The sequence below is a fragment of the Tamandua tetradactyla genome, chromosome 1, assembly GCF_023851605.1.
Source record: "Tamandua tetradactyla isolate mTamTet1 chromosome 1, mTamTet1.pri, whole genome shotgun sequence".
Lineage (NCBI taxonomy): Eukaryota > Metazoa > Chordata > Mammalia > Pilosa > Myrmecophagidae > Tamandua > Tamandua tetradactyla.
In genome coordinates this window covers 176,361,194-176,382,176 of record NC_135327.1, presented here as the reverse complement: position 1 = coordinate 176,382,176, position 20,983 = coordinate 176,361,194, and the positions used below count along the sequence as shown (strand labels likewise).

Here is a 20,983-nt window from a genome sequence, read left to right as displayed (position 1 = left end):
GCCCCTGAAGCCACAAAGATTTAAAATGTTTCCTCCTACCAGAAGCCCCCAGAAGGCCATCCTCTAGCTGCCTGCTGAATTACTTCTCAGCTGCCCCACTGTCTGACCTGATTTCTAACTCAGCCCAAGCATATATCTGCTGGAATTTTGGCTGAAGTCCAGTTTCCATAATCTCTCTTAAAGGTAGAAAATAAGGGTGTCCTCTTTGTCTGTCTTTGTGCCTAGCTGTGTCTGATATACGTTAGGCCCTCAGGAAATGTTTGTGGAATAAATAATACAGGAAAAAAAAAAAAAGAATACAACACTCAACATTTAAGCTTCTCGAAACATTTTTTAATTTTCTTCCCCCCCCCCAAGACTAAAGTTGTACAGACAGGGATAAAATTTCAGATCATCAGGGCATGAGGCATCACTATATGCAGCGAAAGTCCTTTCCACATGTTTTCAAGAGGCATCTGAGTCAGCACATTGCTGCCTTCTGTGACAATTCATCCAGCAAGAGCTCTTGGAGAGCTGGGGAGGTGGTGAGGTTCATTGTGTCAGGACAGTGCAGACCCAACACCACTGGACAGGGTTTCAGAAATGGTCCCAGTTGGACAGGCTCTCCCATCACCCTTGCACTCCACTGAGCCAACCTGGTCTACTTTCTAAGGTAAGACTCATAAGAAGAATGAATGAGCATCTAAGAGACATTTAACTCACAGTGCTTCACATGAGATTAAAGGTTCTTTAACAATTATTTTTGCTTGGAAAGTAGAGGGGGAAAATCAGGCAGAGGGTTGAATCACCTTTCTTTCATTTCTTTTTTTTTTTATTAACTGATTTAATGGCTTTTGGTTTTGATACAGCAGAAATAAAAGTGAAAAGGCAATAAATCAACTTATAAACTGTATACAAATTACAGCATACAAAATTCTCGCAGAGTCTGGGATAAAAGGACTTTGTTTTACCTAGCCTCGAAGAGGTCCAGTTTTCCTGGTTAGGGAAACTTGTTGAAAACTATAGCTAGCTGAGAAGCCATTTATTCAGTCTTGGCAATACAGACAAAAAGCAATGCACATACACTTATTTCATCGGACTGTAAACTGACAAGATCAAGAGAGCAAAAATCCTGTCATGTATATAATAGAACCCTATTAAGGGGTTTTAGGAAGGGACTAAAACTTAGGCAGCAGACTGGAGTTTTTTATATATGTTAGGCAATAAACAAAACATGTTAGCAATTCATTCATTCATTTTTCAGCATCCAGTAATTGGGCACAACCTTCCTTCCCATTCCACCCTAATCGCTGTTTTGAAATTGACTGCATCGAAGTAAGTGTTAAATCAAAACATTTTGTACTCCAAACTTCCTGTGGGGTTTATATGACAAGCCAAAATCAAAAAGAAAAAAAAAAAATCCTTACCCCTTCTTTCTATTAAAGGATTAATGTACAGAAAAAACTGTCAGCTCGGAATATACCAAATAACATACCGAAAGAGAAGTACGCTAAGGAAACAAAGATGACCCGTTCCTGCACGGCACTGCCGCCAATTAAACGGTGGTTATTTTCTTGTCCTTGGTGGCTTGCTTGATGGCAGCCTGCTCGCAGATGATCTCCTTGAGCCGCTGCAGCCTCATGTTCTGGGTGGTCTGGTCTCCGACCCCCGTCTGACTGCGGTGCAGCAAGGTCAGGGCGTGGATATACTCCAGCTCCGTGTATTTCACACCCTGGTCCACCACGAGGTTCAGGAGCTCGTCGGCCGTGTTGTATAACATCTCATAGTACTGCCTGAGAAAGCAAGACCGACACCAGTCACCCTCTCCACTGGCAACAGTGTAGTGTTATTGGCAACGATGTGCTGCTCACAGATGAATGTATTTATTCAATAAACATTTACTGATCAACAGACACTGGGCTAAGCCCTGGGAATATAATGGTGAACCAGACAGATGTGGTCTCTGTTCTCTTGGAGCTCACTGGAGGTCCTTCATGAGACGTTTAAGCAAAGATCCAAGGAGATCTCACATCTTTCAGGGGCTCAGTTCACTGTAGATTTTCTCCTAATTTTGCATTTACCCCAGGACACCCAAAGAAAGTTAAGAGAAGTGGGGGTATAGAAACAGGAGGGAGAGAATTATCTGGAAGGCATTGCCATCAGTTTTCTCCCCCCACCCCCTCATGCATTTTTTTTTTAAGAGCAGCTCAATAATTTGGGGGCTGGTTAGTACAATTTGGAGAACCTAAGGAGAAAAATTAAAAATGGCCCTTAATACCGACGCCAGTACTTATTACACATGGTTATAAGTAAGGATATATTAATTTTTGTGTTACTCCTTTTCTTTAGAACATAAATCAAAGTCATCAACTTGAACTGGAGGTATGTACACAATATATACACAACCTTATGCAAAATACTTTTCATAAGTGACACTATACTTTAAAGTCTTGGAAACTGAATATCTGTGCTGATTTGACTTAATAGAACAAGAAGAGAACAACATTCAGCTGGGGAGGTTTATACTGATAATAAAGCTCTTCCTCTCACTTTATACTTACCACAGGCTACACAATGTCCTGAGAGGGTTCATTATGAGAAAAATGTCAGTCACAGCTTTAAGACCTTACTTTGGAAGGAACTAATGAGAAAGGAAATTGGAAGGTGAGACTTCATCTTTGTTTTCAAAAAAGTGTTCTTAATTTTTCTTCTTATAGAGAAAGTTTAAAGCAGTTTATTATAACACATCTAAACCATTAATTTTTGTAGCTTTCAGGGAAAGTCCAGCACTTTGTCTATACAAAGTCTGTGAGAAGTGGTCAGTAGAGATCATCTAATCTTAAATCGTGACATCAGCCATTCAAGTCCTTGGCACAATCTCTCACCTATAGGAGCACAGCCTGCCTGGATATGCCACTGGTGATCTTTCTAGGAAGTAGTTTCCAAAACTAGGAGATTTCTGCTATAGTTACACATTCTTTAACATCTGGTAAATTAGTAAAAATCAGCAATCCAGCTTTTCTTAGATCCTCATGTGTGAACATTTTATACAATTCTTCTCTAGTTACAGAAATCCTTTCTCTGTACCATCCACAACAGCCACTACAAATTCAGCGCTAGTAGAGTAAGTGTGCCAGAGAGAACAAAGGGATTCTTGGCCACCAATATCCTACCTTAGGAAACGTGTATTATTAATGCTATCTCTTCTACATTGCTTCCTATTGCAGGGGATGTATGTACATTGAAATTTGGTAAAGAATGGTAGTTTTCCCTGCATTTCCCAGCCCAACAATGGCAGCTCTGTGCTCCTTGTGATTGAACAGTCTCCATATCCTGGTGAAGAGAATTCCCGTTCTTGGGCAGTGGACCCCCTTCCAGCCACCCTGGCCTCCTGGCCTCCCCAGGCTCAGGCTGATGGAGAGGAGAGAGACAAGCCGAAGCCTTGGTCTCTGCTGCTGCTGCTCCCATGTTTGTCTCCCGCTTCCTGGCAACCAGAGGGAGGAGAAAGCCCAGGCTTCCCTGCCACCAGCAAGGCCTGCAGCTGCCCCCGCGGCACTCGCCTGGCTCTTGGACATCGCCCAGGTGTTGTTTGCCACCATCAGTTATTTTCTCATTCAATCCATGACTCACTCACTTATTCATCTATTCATTCACTGGAGACTCTGTGAAATATGTTTTTTTCCTCCATTAGATGGGATAATAATAATACATATCTCTTAGGATTGTTGGAATGGTTATATTAATTAATATATATAAATAAAAAACCTTATCATCTATATAGCAATGATTAGCAATAATAATATTAGAGTACCATGATGAACAAGACATAGTACCTGTCCTCAAATGGCTCAGAGTCAAGCAGGGAAGGTAATGACCAGCAGAGGAATGACTACGTGGCTGTGGACAAAGTTCATCCCCATGCACGATGTCACTGAACCCTCAGTACACCCAGAGAGCTGCTAGTCCCTTTTCTATGATGAGGAAATTGAAGCAGAGAAAAGTTGGAGGATTTGCACAAATGTTGCAATGATAGTAGGTGACTGTGCCAGGATGTGAACCCAGGTTTCTGACTCCAAGTACAATACTCTTTCTTCACAGAGACAGACAACTAATAAGAAGAATGTTCTAAGTGCTGCGAGTGGCTATAAATGCATTTAATAAACTTTCAGAGAAAGGATAAATCACACCACTTTGAGGGGAGAGTGTGAGATTATGGATGACTTCATATGGGGTATGGTTTTTTCAAGCAGGGTTTCAAGGAAGGTGTTCTAGTTTGCTAGCTGCCGGAATGCAACACACCAGAGACAGATTGGCTTTTAATAAAAGGGGATTTATTTTGTTAGTTCTTCAGAGGAAGGGCAGCTAACTTTCCACTGAGGTTCTTTCTTACATGGAAGGCACAAGATGGTCTCTGCTGGTCTTCTCTCCAGGCCCCTGGGTTCCAACAACTTCCCCGGGGTGACTTCTTTCTGCATCTCCAAAGGCCTGGGTGAGCTGCAGGTGCTGAGATGAGGAATGCTGAGCTGCTTAGGCTGTGCTATGTTGTGGTCTCTCATTTAAGCACCAGCCAAATTAAGTCAAATGTCCTTCATTGCAGCAGGCACACCTCCTAGCTGACTGAAGATGTAAATCAGCAACAGATGAGGTTCACGTACCATCAGCTCATGTTCGCAGCAATAAAAGTAGGTACGCTCACCTGACCAAGTTGACAACTGAATCTAACTACCACAGAAGGAAACTCAAGATTGAGAGAAGAGCATGAACACTAACAGAAGAGGTAACCTGGCTAGACCGGGGAATGTAGAGGAATATCATGAGAACTGTGGAAAAAAGACAGTTGAATTTAGAAGGTAGAGTCTGAACATCAGGCTATGACTTTTTTACTAGTTAAGTCAGTAAAGGATGCTTCCAGCATCAATCCCCAAGATTATGTTGAGAGCAGAGAAACCATTCAAAACTGCTTCTGGAAGACTATTTTGACAGTAGTGTGTAGAATGGTCTTGTAGGGGATCAACTATAATTGTAGCAAAAAGGAGGGCACTTGAGCACGATCTGACTGCAGTCACTGGCCCAGGTGTGGTAAGAAGAGAAGTACCTGAAATAGAAATGTGCATTAAAGTGGATCTTAAGTGCAGTGAGAAGAAGAAGATGGGAGTCCAGAATACTATTGGACATTCTTAAAACCAACATTGTGCATCTAGTATCCTTCAACGAGTCCATCTGCACGGACACTCCAAATTACGCAGGTAGGTGAGGTTCAGCAGAGGCTCAGAGCCACCGCAGCTTGTTAGCAAATGGGCAGAAGAACCTTCCAAAGTATAGTTTACTACCTTCTCTCTTCTTGACAGGAAAGGTAGCTATTGCCAGGATTGAAGGGACAGAACAAGGCAGAGGGCTCAAGGCAACTTTTAGAGGTGAGGGGCTCTTACTGATCTATCAAGATCCTTTGCTCAGAAATATTGCACTCTTGAACTCCAGTCCTTAAGTTTGTTTCTTTCTCATGAGACTCTTGAAAAAAGAATATCCTAAGGGAAAACTAAGCCATTTTTGGAGTAAGGAATACATTCTGGAAGCTTCATAATTTTAAGAACATTTTATAAATTGCTATATATTGGGAATTTGGTCAGGAAGAATTTTTGTGTCTTTTAGCCTGGTGGGTTCCTTCTCCACTTCCTGTCTAGATTTACCAAATGTAATGAGAGAATTTGGGGTTGATTCTTTCAAGGATAGAAGGGACTTGGTAGCCCTAGTTTCTAGACTAGTGACTCTCAAATTTTCTAGTGCCTACCTAAGAATTATCTGGGGAGCTTATGAAAAGGGCAGATATCTCAGGTCCTCTCCCCAGAACATTCTGATGGCCAAAGGCTCTGAATCAGCCAGGAGTCTGAGCCAGTCTCTTTGGCATGGGCACAATTACAGAACCACTCCCATCTTCTAGAGCCTAGGATCTAAAAGCAGCAGAGAAGGCTACAGGAGCAATAAGCGGTTGTGGTGTCTTTCATAGAGATTAATAAAAAAGAATTGTGTTTCTTTGTATTATGAAGCTTTTTTTTTTCATCATTTATCTTAAGAAGTAGCCCATCAGACCAGATGAAATTGGATTTCTTTAGAAAAAGCTGATGAATTGTTTCCAGGGACTGGGTGGTTTTCTACAGAAACTGTTGTTCCATGCTGGGAGGAAACAACAAAACTCAGATGCCGGATTTCGAGCCCTGGGTCTTGCAATGTGATTAGTAACAAGAGGCATTCCATGTAAGTCCTTAATCTTTTGATATTCTCTGTCAATGAAGACCTTTATAATTCCAAGAATGATACTCTGAAGCAGACTGAGAGACTAAAGGAGTCCTTGAGATTCTCAGATGAACAGTGCCCCACAATTACAAAACTGAGTTATTAAACAAACTTGACAGGTAATTGATGGTGTATTTTCTATAGTTAGGGAGAAAAATTCCCCATAACCATGATGATATATTAGATTATAAAGGAACATGAATATTTAAAGACAGAATGAAATCCATTTATTTTTCAGAATGGCACTCGGTAGCAAAAACTACAAAATTGGCACAGCAATAGTTATTCTTGGAGGTGGGGAAAGGGTGCTGCAAGGTGCCTTAAAGAGAAAACAGGAAAATGTTCCAAACTATACATTAGAATGCCAAGACAAATACTGATACACTGAAATGAAATCATGTTACCCAATTGGGATAAATAATTTATCAATACTTATTAAGGCACAGGAAAATAAAGTTTGGTTTTCATCATCAAGCATCGAAATAGCAGACATGGCTGTCAGCACACTGCATTTTATACTTGATGATAGTTTCCTCATAAGCTGCCTGGATGGATCATTGAACACACATTTAACTTAGACATTTCCCAGCTCATGACTTGTAGAGCAAGTCTCCAAATAGCCCGTAATATTCAGGGACAAACTGCTAGAAGGCAGAAGCTGTAAACCAAAAATCCTATTCTGGAGACCGAAGAGTTGCATATCACTCAAAGGAGAGGACATTCTGTGGGGAGGTGTCTGCCTTCTCATGGCCCCTCCCACCACTTGGCCAAGTTGACACATGAACCTGACCATGACAGGCCCTTTTACTGTGCACCTTTGGGTAGCAGTTCCCAAATCATCCCTTCATACATGGGTCTATAACATGACAACTTTTTACTTTTGTTTTGGTGCAAACAGATCATTTTCTCTTACGTCCCTCATATGTGCTTTATCAATAAACTTTTCTTCCCCACGTCTTTTTTTCACTTTTACTTTATTTAATTGCTCTGTGACTCTTTCTCCCTTCTTTCTGTCTGAAGAAATTTATACTAGCAAGGATATGAAGGGCATTTGATAGGCTAGGTAGATCTTCTTTTTAATGTTTTAATATAAAGTTTATTTGATCTTTCTCTGATTAGAAAATTAATCTATGTCTTACAGAATATATGGACCATACAGAAGATTAAGCAGAAAAAAAGATTACCCATATAATTCCACCACAAAGAGTTATCACATTTTGCTCTATTTCCTTCTAAGTATTTTTCCTTATGCATTGTTTTCTCCACTTTTTTCCTATAGTTCAAATATTCAGGTTGAATTTCAATTAGACACATAGGCTGTTTCCACTGATAAAAACTCTCTTTCCGGAGGATAGATGTCTAAAAGCAGTAAAGATAAGTATATTTTTAGGACTCTTGGGAATGCTACCAAACAGCTTTCTAAAAAAGTATTAGTGTATCTTCTTACCAACAATGTATGACAGCGTGTATCTTCTAACATTCTTTTAATATGCCATTAGGTTACATGAGAAATTGAACCGGTTTCCATCTATTCATTGATTTTTAATGTATACATGTAGGTATGTATAAGTAAATGATATATATATATATTTTTGAGTGTTAGTCCTTTTCTTACCTCTCTTCAAGAGCTTTTCATTAATTTTCAAAGACAAGAAGTAAGGATAGCTTTAACCTGTGACAGTTGGGTTCAGCTGTCAATTTGCCTGGTAATGGTGCCCAGTTGTCTGGTCAGGCAAGCACTGGACTAACAGCTGCTGCAAGGATATTTCATTATTTCATGGCTGGTTGATAAATCAGCATCTGTGACTGATTACATCTGCAATTAACTAAGGGTGTGTCTTCCATGCACCCTTAGTTGAATTTGATCCAATCAGTTGAAGATTTTTAAGGAACTTCTAAGGGAGAAGAGAGAATTTTCACTTCTTTAGCCAGTAGGCCTCTCCTGTGGAGTTCATCGAGACCCTTCATTGGAGTTGCCAGCCTCACAGTATGCCCTACGGATTTTGGACTCTTGTAGCCTTAGAGTTGTGTGAGACACTTTTATAAATTTCGTATTTACAGATATCTCCTGTTGGTTCTGTTTCTCTAGAGAACCCTGCCTATTACACCTCTGATCCCTAGCTCGGCATCTCTGGAAGTTCCTGAAAAACAGTTTAAATTCTCTAATTAGTAAATTGAGGGAAGAAAACCCCACTAAAGCAGCTATTCCCAGTCCACGGTAACTTTCATTCTGTACCTGTAGGTGTTCCATAAAGTATGGGGCTGCCATAGAAACAGCTGACTTGGGAACTGTCTTATGTCCCTGGGAAGGTTTGGCCACCTACCTTCCTTTACTTGGTGGAGCTCAGAGTAGAAATTCCTGAATGGAAACAGCATTTAAAAATATACAGCAGCATCTTGTGCCACATTTTACGATCTGCCTTGATTGTTAATGATGACTAACTTTTTAGGTACATTAACATATTCAACCTTCATAAAAACCCTTTGAAATTGGTACCACAATTATCCAATTTTACAGATGAGCAAACTGAATTTTACAGAGTATGAGTGATTTGCCTCAGGTTTTAAAGCTAAAGACTTTGGATCCTGTATTAACTCCAAAGTGACCATAATACAGTATGTCAGAAATATTTGAAACTGTAAAAGGTAAAATTACTAATTACAAAAGATATTTTTATAAGTAATTCATTTATAATCATGGTTTATGAAATATGAATTATATAAAATTCATCAACTAACTCAACTGTCTGCCTTCCATTGTAATGGAACAAATCAGTATTGTTGCAATTCAAAATTCATTTATTCAAACTTTGCACTTATATTTGAATACCATTGGTTTTGATCTAGGAATATAGAGCTCTAAACCAAATAATGAAGGCATATCATAAATTCAGTACTTAATTCAGGAGTTACAGCAAAGATTTTTGGCTTCTTCGTCTTGCCACCTCTCTTTATTCTTTTTGTCCTTCCAAGTTGGTAATGGAGAAGGTGGTCTTTCTTTCCAAAAATTTATCCCTCTTCTGATTCATTACTTTGCTGGGGAAGAGGTTTCATTGTAAAGAGTTTGTTTTTCAGTCCTTTCTGATAGAGAGTCAGTATTAATATCAACAAGAGAATTAAGCAGTGGGCTGACTTCTAAGTTTGAAAGGAAGAAAAATTCACCAGAATATAATTTAGTATTGACAGAAATTCCCCACATTCTTTTTAGCCAGTATTTGCAGCATTATGAGCTCTTTCATAAAAACCCAGCAGTAAATAGATCACTAAATTGTCAGTGAAACCTTCAACTCCTATTTTCCCTGCCAACTTGATGGTACACATGATAATGAGCAGGGAAATGGAGAGAGAAAAGAAGGACCTGAATAATCTATAGGCTAGAAAATCATCCCATAAATAACTGAGAGGTGGTTATAGCTGAAAGATTTAGAGAAGTAAATACTCAAGAAATCAAGTAAACTCAGATTCTGATTAAATCTTTCATTCCTCTGTAACTAGATATGTGATCTTGGATAAATGCTGTCAGTTCTCTGGACTTCCATTTCCCATATGAAAAACAAAGAGGTTGTAGCATAAGCTCTTTAAGCACTAGCCATTTTGGACTTTAAAACTCTTACAGCACCCCCTGCTTGGTCCTTTAAAATCATGGGGCTTCCATCAAAATTAGCTGATGACGGTTTCCCAAACAATGGTAGGCAATGATGCAGAAGCACTTGATTTGAAAACACTCTTAAGTAAAATCTTAGCTCAGATGTAGTTTCTAGGCCAATAAAAAATGGATGGTAAGCCTTGTGTGTCAGAAAAACAAATTAGTTTATTAGGAATATAATATAATTGTTCTCATTTGTCTTACTCTCTGAGGAACTTACAGACATGCATGAAAATTCACATTTTAAATGAGCTGAAGTTATTTCCATTTCAGGAATGAGAAATCTACATAAAAAAAATCTAAATAATTTTCGGAGAGTGGCAATATATATATAGATATATACACATATATATCTAGGAGTAGATGTATATTTTATATAGGGATAGTTTTTAACACCCCTCACAACAGATTGGAAGTTTTGTTCTGACAAGGACATGCTAGAAGAGTAGTGAACTATGGTCTTTAGAAAAGTGTTGCCTATACATTATTCCCTCACCTGGTGGCAGCAGAAAATCTTTCAAGAGATTAAAAAATAGCTTTAGGGGTCTGTTGCTTTAAGGCTAGCACGAGCTTCTTTGATCAGTCGCCTACCTACATTTTCTTTATATAAAGTAACACACATGCCCCACAGTCTTTCATCAGTGGCAGTATGCTAGATTGCAGTTACCTATTGGCCTAGTTCTGATAACTACCACGCTTCAGCAGTACTGGGGGGGGGGGGGGGGGGGCGTCTCTCCTGGGAGATTTTAAAAGTTAAGGTCTGTTGTGTCCACTCCTCTCAGGAACATATCCTCACATTTTTGATAGCAGTAGCTAGAGTCTTGCTTTGTTTCTCTTCAGAAAATACAACCACTCAAAACAAAAGAATTCTCTAAGACATACCCATCATTTCTGAAATGGTGATACTCTTTTAAGCTCAGTTACAGTCATTGAAATGGGAAGCAAATTTCTTTTCCTTCCTTTAGCTAGCAACTTTGCACTCTACCTTTGTAACACATTCTAAATTTATAAGTAGTTACAGTTGAAATTTCTTCTACACCAATTTAAGGATTCACATGTCACACACTCTGGTGCATCAGATAATTTTTAAAATTAAGTTTTCTATAACAGGGCCAGAAAAAGCTCTGCATATTGAGTTCAGTACAATTAAAACTGTGTCTCTTTGGTCTGGCACTGCCTTTGGTCAAACCCCATTTGTATGAATAATTATTCAGTCCATTAAGAAGTCTGTTCACCTCCTTCTTCCATTTTGAAGGTTTTAATAAATATTGATCAGGCACATTTCTGTTTGCACTTGCCAAAGCAATTCTGATGGGTTCATCTTCTGATGTTATCAAATAATGAAATATGAAAGTGAATAGAATCACACACTTGTTCTGTGATTTTTTATTTAGGGCCTTCATTTTACTTTCATAATTGTGTTTATTTCATACTCCTGTAAATGCTCTTTTGATCATCAAAAGGTGAGTTCAGGTTAAGGAGAGACTATGCTGTGCTGAATATCACTTTAGAAAGTATTTTCAAGTTTTAAAAATAATTTATCCAGTATCATTTTAGGAGTCTTTTCAATTAAAAAAATAATTTATCTAATATCCCAGATGATAAAAGGACAAAGTATTACTCCCTTTGGTAGTCTCAAAATGATATATTATTTACCAACTGGCATGAGAGCCTTGTAATATATATTATCTATATTTCCCAGACTGGCAATTTGTAACAATTGTTGATAAATGCTGAATAAAAAAACTTCAGAGGCCCCATGGCTTTTTTGATTTTTAAGTAATGAAATTAAATGCTAACTTTTCAATAAACAATGCAAAGAATTTCTTCAAAGAAAACCTACTATTATTACTAATGTTTAAGAAGCTCTAATAATGTAAATTATTAAAATAACATTAAAAAGTATAGTGTTTGTCTTCAAGAAGCTTACTCTTATTTAATTTCTTGGATCCAATCAAGATGCAGATCAAAGCTATACAAGGCACTAGGGCAATATTTTAATTTAAAACAAATTTTGAGTTTGCCAGTCTGTCTGCCTGCCCACCTGTCCTTTCTGCTCCCTTTCTCTTGGTCCAGGAGAAATTAGAAGAATTGGAGGATCCCAGACAAGGGACAGGAACCAACAATTCTGCTCCACGTGTCTATTAGTCAGGGAATAGAGAAGTCAAGGAGTAAGGAGCTTTGGGTTACTGTATTTATAATATGGGGATCCTTCTCTACCAGAATTTAGGGAGAAGGGCCAGGGGGGATAGGCTGGATTGCATGGCTGTGATGGGAAAACATGCTTATTACAGCATTATGCCAGTGAGGCCAATGTAATGCATTGATTCCTGTAGGTGCCAGTTAGTTTCTTTTGCCCTTGATTCTACACCTGGCCAGCTACCTCACAAATGTGTTCAAAAGGGGAAAAGTGGGGTTGAATGGGTAGTTCACTGCAATCCATTATCACAGGGTCTTAAGGTGTAAAGGTTGGCTGAGTCACTCAAACCCTGATTCAGGACATTTTGGTCTGAGTTGGCATCCCCAGTACACTTCTCCAGGTTGTTAGGGGATTTCTCTACTTTTCTGAGACAAAGGACAATATGTTTTAGGATGGAAGGGCCAGAAAGGGAAATGGTTGTGGCAGAGGAAACAAAATACTCAGGGGATCATTTGAAAAGTGTGAATATATGCAAATCGGTAGGTCCTAATGGCAAACACTCCAGAATGTTTAAAAACCCTTAGGTTATTTGCTAAAGAGAAAAACATAAATAAACCAAAGCTACAAAATGGGCCACCTAAGAGTCAATGACATGTGATTCAGAATGGATGTCAATTAGAAAAATAATAGACTAACTAGGAAGGAGCTAATGGAAATATGTACAATATCCAGCAGAGTTTAATTAAAGACCCAAATACTCTGACAAAGGTGATAGATAGCTTTGGATATCAACATGAATTTGGTGGATGAATGGATGACTGTGGCTGATAAATATTTGGATGTCAGTGAGCCATCACTGGTTTAGTACCTCTAAAAATATATATAACTAGCAAAATGAATTTAATCTGAATGGCTATCCCTGATAGGACAGGTTGTAAAATAAACAAAGGTTAATGGTAAAGGCAAATTGAAAAATTCAGAAGTAAAAGCCTCTAGTGAATGCTGGAGACACCAGCTTTATAACTGAACTCACTTAAGACCTTAATTAGTGTGCAGGAAGATACAAAGAGTGATGAAAAGGGCAAATGTTACTAGATGGAGAAGGACTGTGAACAGCAACAAAGGAAAAATAACGTAAAGAATTACAGAGAATTTAGAATTGTGGGCAGCAAATAATTGAATGAGATTCACTTTGGAATAACGCAAGTGGATTTGTCTGGAAGGAATTCTAACCTCATATATTCAGTTATGGGGTTCACAGACAGCACTGGTGAAATCAATGGTGGGGGTGCTAGGGGTAAGGGCCAAGGGACCAGAACATTTTCTTACTGCCTGGGAAAAGGTGATAATAATCCCTGTCTTTGTTGTAATTCATAGTGTTGTATTGCTTTATACCATAAGCCCACTGAAAGAAAATCAGAAAAGAAAATCAAATGGGATTAAAGGGATAGAGGATTGGAAGAGGATAGACAATTAAAAGAGATTCACTCCAATTCTTGCTCGAATGTCAGTTTATCAGTGATTAACTTTCACTGACCACCTTATCTAAAATCATATCCACCCCATCCTCTTCAAGCTCCATCCTCTTACTGAGCTTTAATTTTCTTTTTAGCACTCACCTCCCATCTATTATTTATTTTTATATGTTATATATTTACATATTCTAATATCTATATATTTTATACAGAGACACAGCATCATATAGAGGTTTGAATCCCAGTTCTGCCTCTTACCATCTGTATCATCTTGGACAATTTATTAATCTCTCTGTGACTCACTTTCTTCGTCTCAAAAAAGGAAATAGTAATATATAGTAATATAGGCTTGTTACAAGGATGAAATGATAAGAACAGGGGCAGGAACAGAGTAAGTATAAACGTGTTCATTACTTAAATAAATGTCTGCCTCCTTTTCTTGGAACACAGGCTCTGTGAGGGCAGTGTTGTGTTCTGTACCATTTCTTGCTGTTACCCCTGGCTTGAGCACATGGCACTTAGTGGGGGTTCAACAAACAAAAAGGAGTGAGTGAATGAATAAAGAGTCGATGGTTTGTAACTTTCATTAAATGATGGTGTGCTGGTTTGAAAGGATGCATGTCCCCTAGAAAAGCCATGTTTTAATCTAAATCCCATCTCATAAAGGCAGAATAATCCCTATTCAATACTGTATGTTTGAAACTGTAATCAGATCATCTCCCTGGAGATGTGATTTAATCAAGAGTGGTTGTTAAGCTGGATTAGGTGATGACATGTCTCCACCCATTTGGGTGGGTCTTGATAAGTTTCTGGACTCCTATAAAAGAGGAAACATTCTGGAGAATGGAAGAGATTCAGAGAGAGCAGAGCAGAATGACATAGCCACGAGAAGCAGAGACCACCAGCCAGCGATCTTTGGTGATGAAAAAGGAAAATTCTCCTGGGGAGCTTCATGAAACAGGAAGCCAGGAGAAGAAGCTAGCAGATGACGCCGTGTTCATCCTGTGCCCTTCCAGATGAGAGAGGAACCCTGACTGTGTTTGCCATGTGCCTTCTCACTTGAGAGAGAAACCCTGACCGTGTTCACCATGTGACTTCTCACTTGAGAGAGAGACCCTGAACTTCATTGGCCTTCTTGAACCACCCAAGGTTCCCTGGATGCCTTTGATTGGACATTTCTATAGACTTGTTTTAATTGGGACATTTTCTCAGCTTTGGAACTGTAAACTAGCAACTGATTAAATTCCCCTTTTTAAAAGCCATACTGTTTCTGGTGTATTGCATTCCAGCAGCTAGCAAACTAGAACAGATGGCTAGAGTATAACATAAAGAGCAGTCCGTAATTTTCTAATACTAGATGGGGAGGGAGTATGAATAAATTCCCTGTAAAAGTGAAGGGTTATTCTGATGTCACTTTTGAGAGGGGATGTAGAGTACCTCTACACCACTGGGGGCAGTACAAATGGAAAAGAGGGGGACACAGAGAGGAAAGATTTATTTGGGGGCTGATTATCTGCCATCATCCTTAAAGTTTCTCCTGTTCTTTGGTACAATTAAATATAAATCTCATATACTTTATCTAAAGTGAATGATCTTAGAAGTTTCTTAGTCTATATAATGTGATAAATAAATAAGTACAACTATAGCACAGGTTAGGTATGAGGATTAAATCACATGATATTGTAGAGCATGCTATGTAAAAATGACAGTTAACTTATATTAAATATTTACCATCTGCTCTGTTCCAGTCACCATTCTGTTTCATGTATACATTATTTTGTATCTTTACCACAATTTATGAGGTATCATCATATTCTATGGTGAAATGTTTCTTCATTAGGCCTTCTTTTTAAGAAGAGGAGTTTCTTTCCTTTTTCTTTCATTCTCTTTTTCTAAGATTAACCCTATGCTCCTTATCCCAACTCCTTCCACCACTTTTCAAATCTCTACTGAATTGAAAAAAAAATTCTTATGCCTACCCTTTTCATTGGTTCCTTCACATTTGCTTTTAAACATCCTTAAGTTTCTCAAAATTTGGCAAAACAAAACAAAACAAAAAGAACAAACTTCAAACCCCTGAGGGGGTCTTGTGCCCACTCCAGCTATCATCTTGTTTCTCTTCTCCCTTTCATTGTTAAATTTCTTGAACATGTGATTTGTATTCACTATCTGTTCTTCCAAAACCTCCTTTTTTTGGGGGGGGCATGGGCATGCACTGGGAATTGAACCCGGGTCTCGGGCATGGCAGGCAAGAACTCTGCCACTGTGCCACCATTGTCCATCCCTAAATCCTCCATTTTATCTATGTAACTATACTCAAAAGGTCACCAGTGACCACTGGTGGACTAACATAAAGCTCAGTCCTCCTTCCCTTTGACAATTTTCCATTTTAAATTCAACTCTCTGGGCCATACTACTAGGTTCTTAGTTCTCCTCCCAGCTCCTTCTCAGTTCCTTGTCTGATTCCTGTAATCAGCTTCTATTCTATATGCCCAAGGGCAGACATTCCTCACCCTCAGGATTTGGCCCTCTGATCTCTTTTTCTCTGCTTCCCAAAGTCTTTTATCCGGGCATATGATGCTCAGATCTTTCTCTCTATCAAGATATGGTCTCAATAGATCAAAGAGCAAAATTTCATTTTCATTGATCTTCAGATAGTCTATCAGATGTCCTTATCAATTGACCTCCCTAACTTCCACAGTTTGCTTAATGGAACTACAGTTTGAAAACTTCAAAACCTCAGTGTCACCTATGACACTTCAGTCTCCTTCATTCCTTTTGCCCAATCCCAGGTCTAACAATGTAACATTTTAAATATTCATTTATATTCATTTTTTTCTTCCCAACCGCGTTATCACAGGTCCTAGTACTTTCTCATTGGATTATTACATCTGACTCCTAACTGGCCTCTCTCATGAACACTTTTACTAGACTAATCTCCACTTCTAATTGGATCACATCATTATCTGTAGAAAACTTTGCTTGCTCACTAGTGCTAACAGGATCAAGTCCAAAATCCTAATACTGACCAGTACTGACCTCCAAAGCTTTTTTCATGATGTGATCTCTATTTCGCCTTTTGCTTCACTTTCCTCTTGCATCAATTTTCCATTCTAGCCAAACTGAGCTACTCACCATCTCTTGAACTATTTAGTACTTTTCGGCTCTAGCTTGTATATTCAAAGCCTACCCACCCTTCAAAGACTGTACAAATTCCCTCTCCTCTATGAAGCTATCCTAGGCGATTTTTTTCCCTCTCTGTCATTTACTGTACGGGATGCCCATTTAATATGTATCATTCAAAGTAGTATCTATTTTTTAATTGTTTATACTATTTTTTAACTGGCGATAAAATTTTTAAAAGGTTACTAGGATACTTATTTATCAACTGTGTAAATTTACTATCCTTGGGAAAGTTATTTAACCGCTGTGGACCTTAGTTACCTCATCTATAAAATCGGGATATTGATCACACCTGCCTCATAGGATTGTTTGGAGGATTAAATGCTTATAACAGTGCCTAGCACTTAATAATGCTATATAACTGTTTATTAAATAAGTAAAATAAATGGAACAAAAAAATATAAAGTGCAAAGTTTCTGTCTCATACCTGTCTCCCTGGTACTTTTCCTGGAGACAATCACAGGTACTAGTTTCCAGGGCATATTTTCAGATATATTTTATAGATATACAAGTATACTTGCATACATGTATAAGTGTGTGCATGCAAACACATATTTAAAGGGAAATGATAGTTCATGCACCATTCTGCACCTTGCTTTTTTCACTAAATGGATCTTGGAGATGGTTCCATTTCAGTAAATACTGACCTACCTCATTCTTCTAAATGGTTGTGGACTATTCAGTTGTAAAACAGTCCTTGCTCTCTGGTGATACAAGACTGAGTGAGAGGAGACATGTAATTATAGCTATGTGACAATGGCTAATAAAAAGGCACCCTGAGATTCTTGAGAGAACAGACAGGAAGGGTTGTGCTCTTCCTGGAGCAGTTCAGGGAAGGCTTTTTGGAGAAGGAGATATTTATGATGAGGCAAACAAGAGGGAAAGAGGATTTCACATGCAAAGGGAATGGAGTTTGTGAACTGTGTGGGAAAATATAAAGAATATGATATTTGGGGGAACTAAAAATGGCTTATTCCTTACTGGAGTACAAGGTGTGTGTGAGTGTGTGTGTGTGGGGGAGAGCAAAGTAAGCTGGAGCCAGATCATAGCAGACCTGGTTTGTCATGCTTTCATGGATATGTGGTCATGATGGAGAGTGAGATCAACTTAGAGTTGTTAATATTTTATTTTGCCAAGAAGGATGTTAAAACAAAACACTGCCATCTATTATTAACAGGATTTAATAAAAACAGATATTTTAACCCCTCAGATAGGAAATAATCTGAGAACAAAGAAATAAATGAAAAAAATTCAATACATCGTCATTATTATTCTAATTTTCTTATGGACCTGAAGAGAATCTAGCTTTAGTTTACACCCTGAACCAATGCTGTAGTGATGGGAAAGAATCTGATGGGATGGATTTTAGAAGGTCAGAGATGATAACAAATGTATTTTAGAAAGACCTGTCCAGCTGCAGAGTGGAGGATGGATTGATGGGCAAAAGAGCCTTCAGACGGTTCAACTCCCCAGCTTTTCCTTTGGTTTGCTTAACTACTCTTCTATCAGGAAGTACCAATCTTCTAAAAGATTTCCTTGCTATTCAGCAGAGAATAACATATAGAGACTCTCATCTTTTGTTCAGAGCGATACAGGCATGGAACTATCGTGAGATACACAACTGGACTGAGATGAGGCAATAAGCAGAGAAGAAATAGAAAGCTGGCAATAAGACCATAAGAAAACAAGAAAGGTATCTCCCATCCCTACTTCTCAGCTGGTCTGGTGGAAGTGAGATGGAGGATGATCTAAGATATACCAAATATAAATTAGGAGAACAATTGCTATCTTATTCAATCTCCTGACAATAAGGTTCATTATGAGTCTAAATCTTGATTTGGCAGATGAATAATGAGTCAGGGGAGAAGGTCACAAAGTCTTCAAATGCCTAAGCTTGGATTCAAACTCTGGTCTATTTGGTTAAAAAACTCAAGTTCCAACTCTACTATAATTATGGGGAGTTTATGGGGGCATTTGTAACTCATAGCATCATTATCACATGGGAAGAAGTTGCACTAGATCCCTAGTTGAGGATCAGGAAATGGGTTGGGGAGGGTGTGGTGGTGGGGGTACAGAATATAATAGGATAAAATCAACCATAGGAAAACACATTCTGAGAGTCAGCAGAAAAAATCATGCACTGAGGGAGTGTTCTAGTTTGCTAGCTGCCGGAATGCAATATACCAGAAACGGAATGGCTTTTAAAAAGGGGAATTTAATAAGTTGGTAGTTTACAGTTCTAAGGCTGAGAAAATGTCTCAATTACAACAAGTCTATAGAAATGTCCAATCAAAGGCATCCAGGGAAAGATACCTTGGTTGAAGAAGGCCAATGACGTTCAGGGTTCCTCTCTGTAGTGAGAAGGCACATGGCAAACACAGTCACAGTTTCTCTTTTGGATGGAAGGGCACATGGCAAATCTGGCACCATCTGCTAGCTTTCTCTCTTGGCTTCCTGTTTCATGAAGCTCCCTGAGAGGTGTTTTCCTTCTTCATCCCCAAAGGTCGCTGGCTAGTGGGCTCTCTGCTTCTTGTAGCGATGTCGTTCTTCTCTGGCTCTTTCTGAATCTCTCTCATTCTCCAAAATGCTTCCTTTTTTATAGGACTTCAGAAACCAATCAAAACCCACCCAAATGGGTGGAGACACATCTCCCCTAATCCAGTTTAACAACCATTCTTGATCAAACCACATCTCCAGGGAGAATATATAATTACAGATTCACCATTACGAAATGGGATTTGGATTAAAACATGGCTTTTCTAGGGTCTATACATCCTTTCAAACCAGCACAGGGAGAGAATAGCAACTAAAAAAAAATGGTTCTTTTCATGTAAAAAGACAGCATATGAGAAGGCTCTACAATGCCACTCTAATAAGTTAATATATAGAGAAAAGGGCCTTTGATAAAAAAATATACATTTGTAGTTCTTTTTTTTTTTGGTGGATGTGCTAGGGATGTATTCTTATTTTGTAAGAAAAAGTATCTGATTTACACTGGGAACATGAAATTGGACCCTTTTTCAAATGAGAAGTGACTCCAAAAGTGTGAAAGTAGACCTGGGCTCAGAGTCCTGGCAAGCCAGCAAGCAGCTCCCTAGCTGTGAGTATAATGACATCATTCCATTCTCCATGGGACAAACCTACAAGTCCAAGGCAGGCTCCTCTCAAAGGGGTCTGTTGTACGGCTATGTAGTACTCAAATAGCAGTACTAGTGCTTTATATTTTTTCAAGTATTTCTGCAAATAGCCTCATTTGATACTGTAGTTCCATGAAAACCCAAACACAGCTGATGATGTTCAAAGTTTCCTAATCATATTAAGATAAAATTTCAGATACAACCTAACTATAAAAATTAAGGAAAATGTTTTAATAATTTTTTAAAAGATTGTCATAATTAAAAATACATTACTCCAAAATAAGTAGTGTCATATATTATTCAGTTTTGCCAAAAGGCAGTTGCACTATGCAAAGAAAGGAATGAATCCAACCTAGATACATATGTAGCTTTAAAAAGTTTTTTTATTAGAGCAAGTACAGATTTTCAGAAAAATCTTACAAAAAGCCAAGTTCCCATAACCCCCTTCCTTTTCCACACAGTTTTCCCATTTATTAACATTTTGCATTAGTGTAATACCTCTGTTACACTTGAAACAATATTTTTATAATTACAGTCTACTTTTCCTTAGGGTTCACTCTTTGTGTTGTGCATTTCTACTCTGGCAGCTTATATACAACCTGAGGTGATCATTTTGTCAACTTTCAGGTATGTAATTCAATGGTATTTTTAAAATTATTATTATTATTAATTTGAAAATGAAACCAATTTGAAAAATCTCCTAGGAAGGGCTACATTATGAGATGGGAGGGATTTGTGCAAGACTAATGCCTCTCTTTAAATGCTAATGTTCATTTAAGCTCTGGAGCACAAAAAATGAAAGTTTTTCAAAGACTGTAAAGTGAATCTAAAATGAAACCTTAATTACTTAAAGAAAATATATATATAGTTTGTCCCAGAAGAGAAAGCTACCACATGGAATTTCATAAGAGGAATACCATTTGATCAAGGTAAAAATGAGTGGAGACTAGCCTGTGCCGATTGAGCAGGGCTGCCTCTCCACGACAAATGGAGGTTTTCCCTCAATAGAATTTTCTTTGGAGATCAACACTTGCCACAAATTGTACCCGACAGAGGCTGATGCTGTCTTTTTCATTCCCGCCCTTCAATTGTATCTTGTAATAATATCCTGTGCTAAGAGAGCGCTGCAGTT

The 20,983-nt window shown here is 38.4% G+C and overlaps 1 protein-coding gene and 1 pseudogene across 1 annotated transcript in view; both read right to left on the bottom strand.

Annotated features, from left to right (window-relative positions):
- Positions 1 to 295: 295 nt before the first annotated feature.
- The window catches only part of EXOC4 (exocyst complex component 4), a 970,332-nt gene continuing 949,644 nt past the window's right edge, over positions 296 to 20,983 (bottom strand). Inside the window, exon 18 of the mRNA XM_077136146.1 lies at positions 296 to 1,772. Coding sequence (XP_076992261.1) covers positions 1,535 to 1,772 — 238 coding nt within the window. The 3' untranslated portion in view covers positions 296 to 1,534. The remainder of the gene's footprint in view (positions 1,773 to 20,983) is intronic.
- LOC143687364 (ADP-ribosylation factor-like protein 5A pseudogene) lies at positions 2,421 to 3,703 on the bottom strand (annotated as a pseudogene).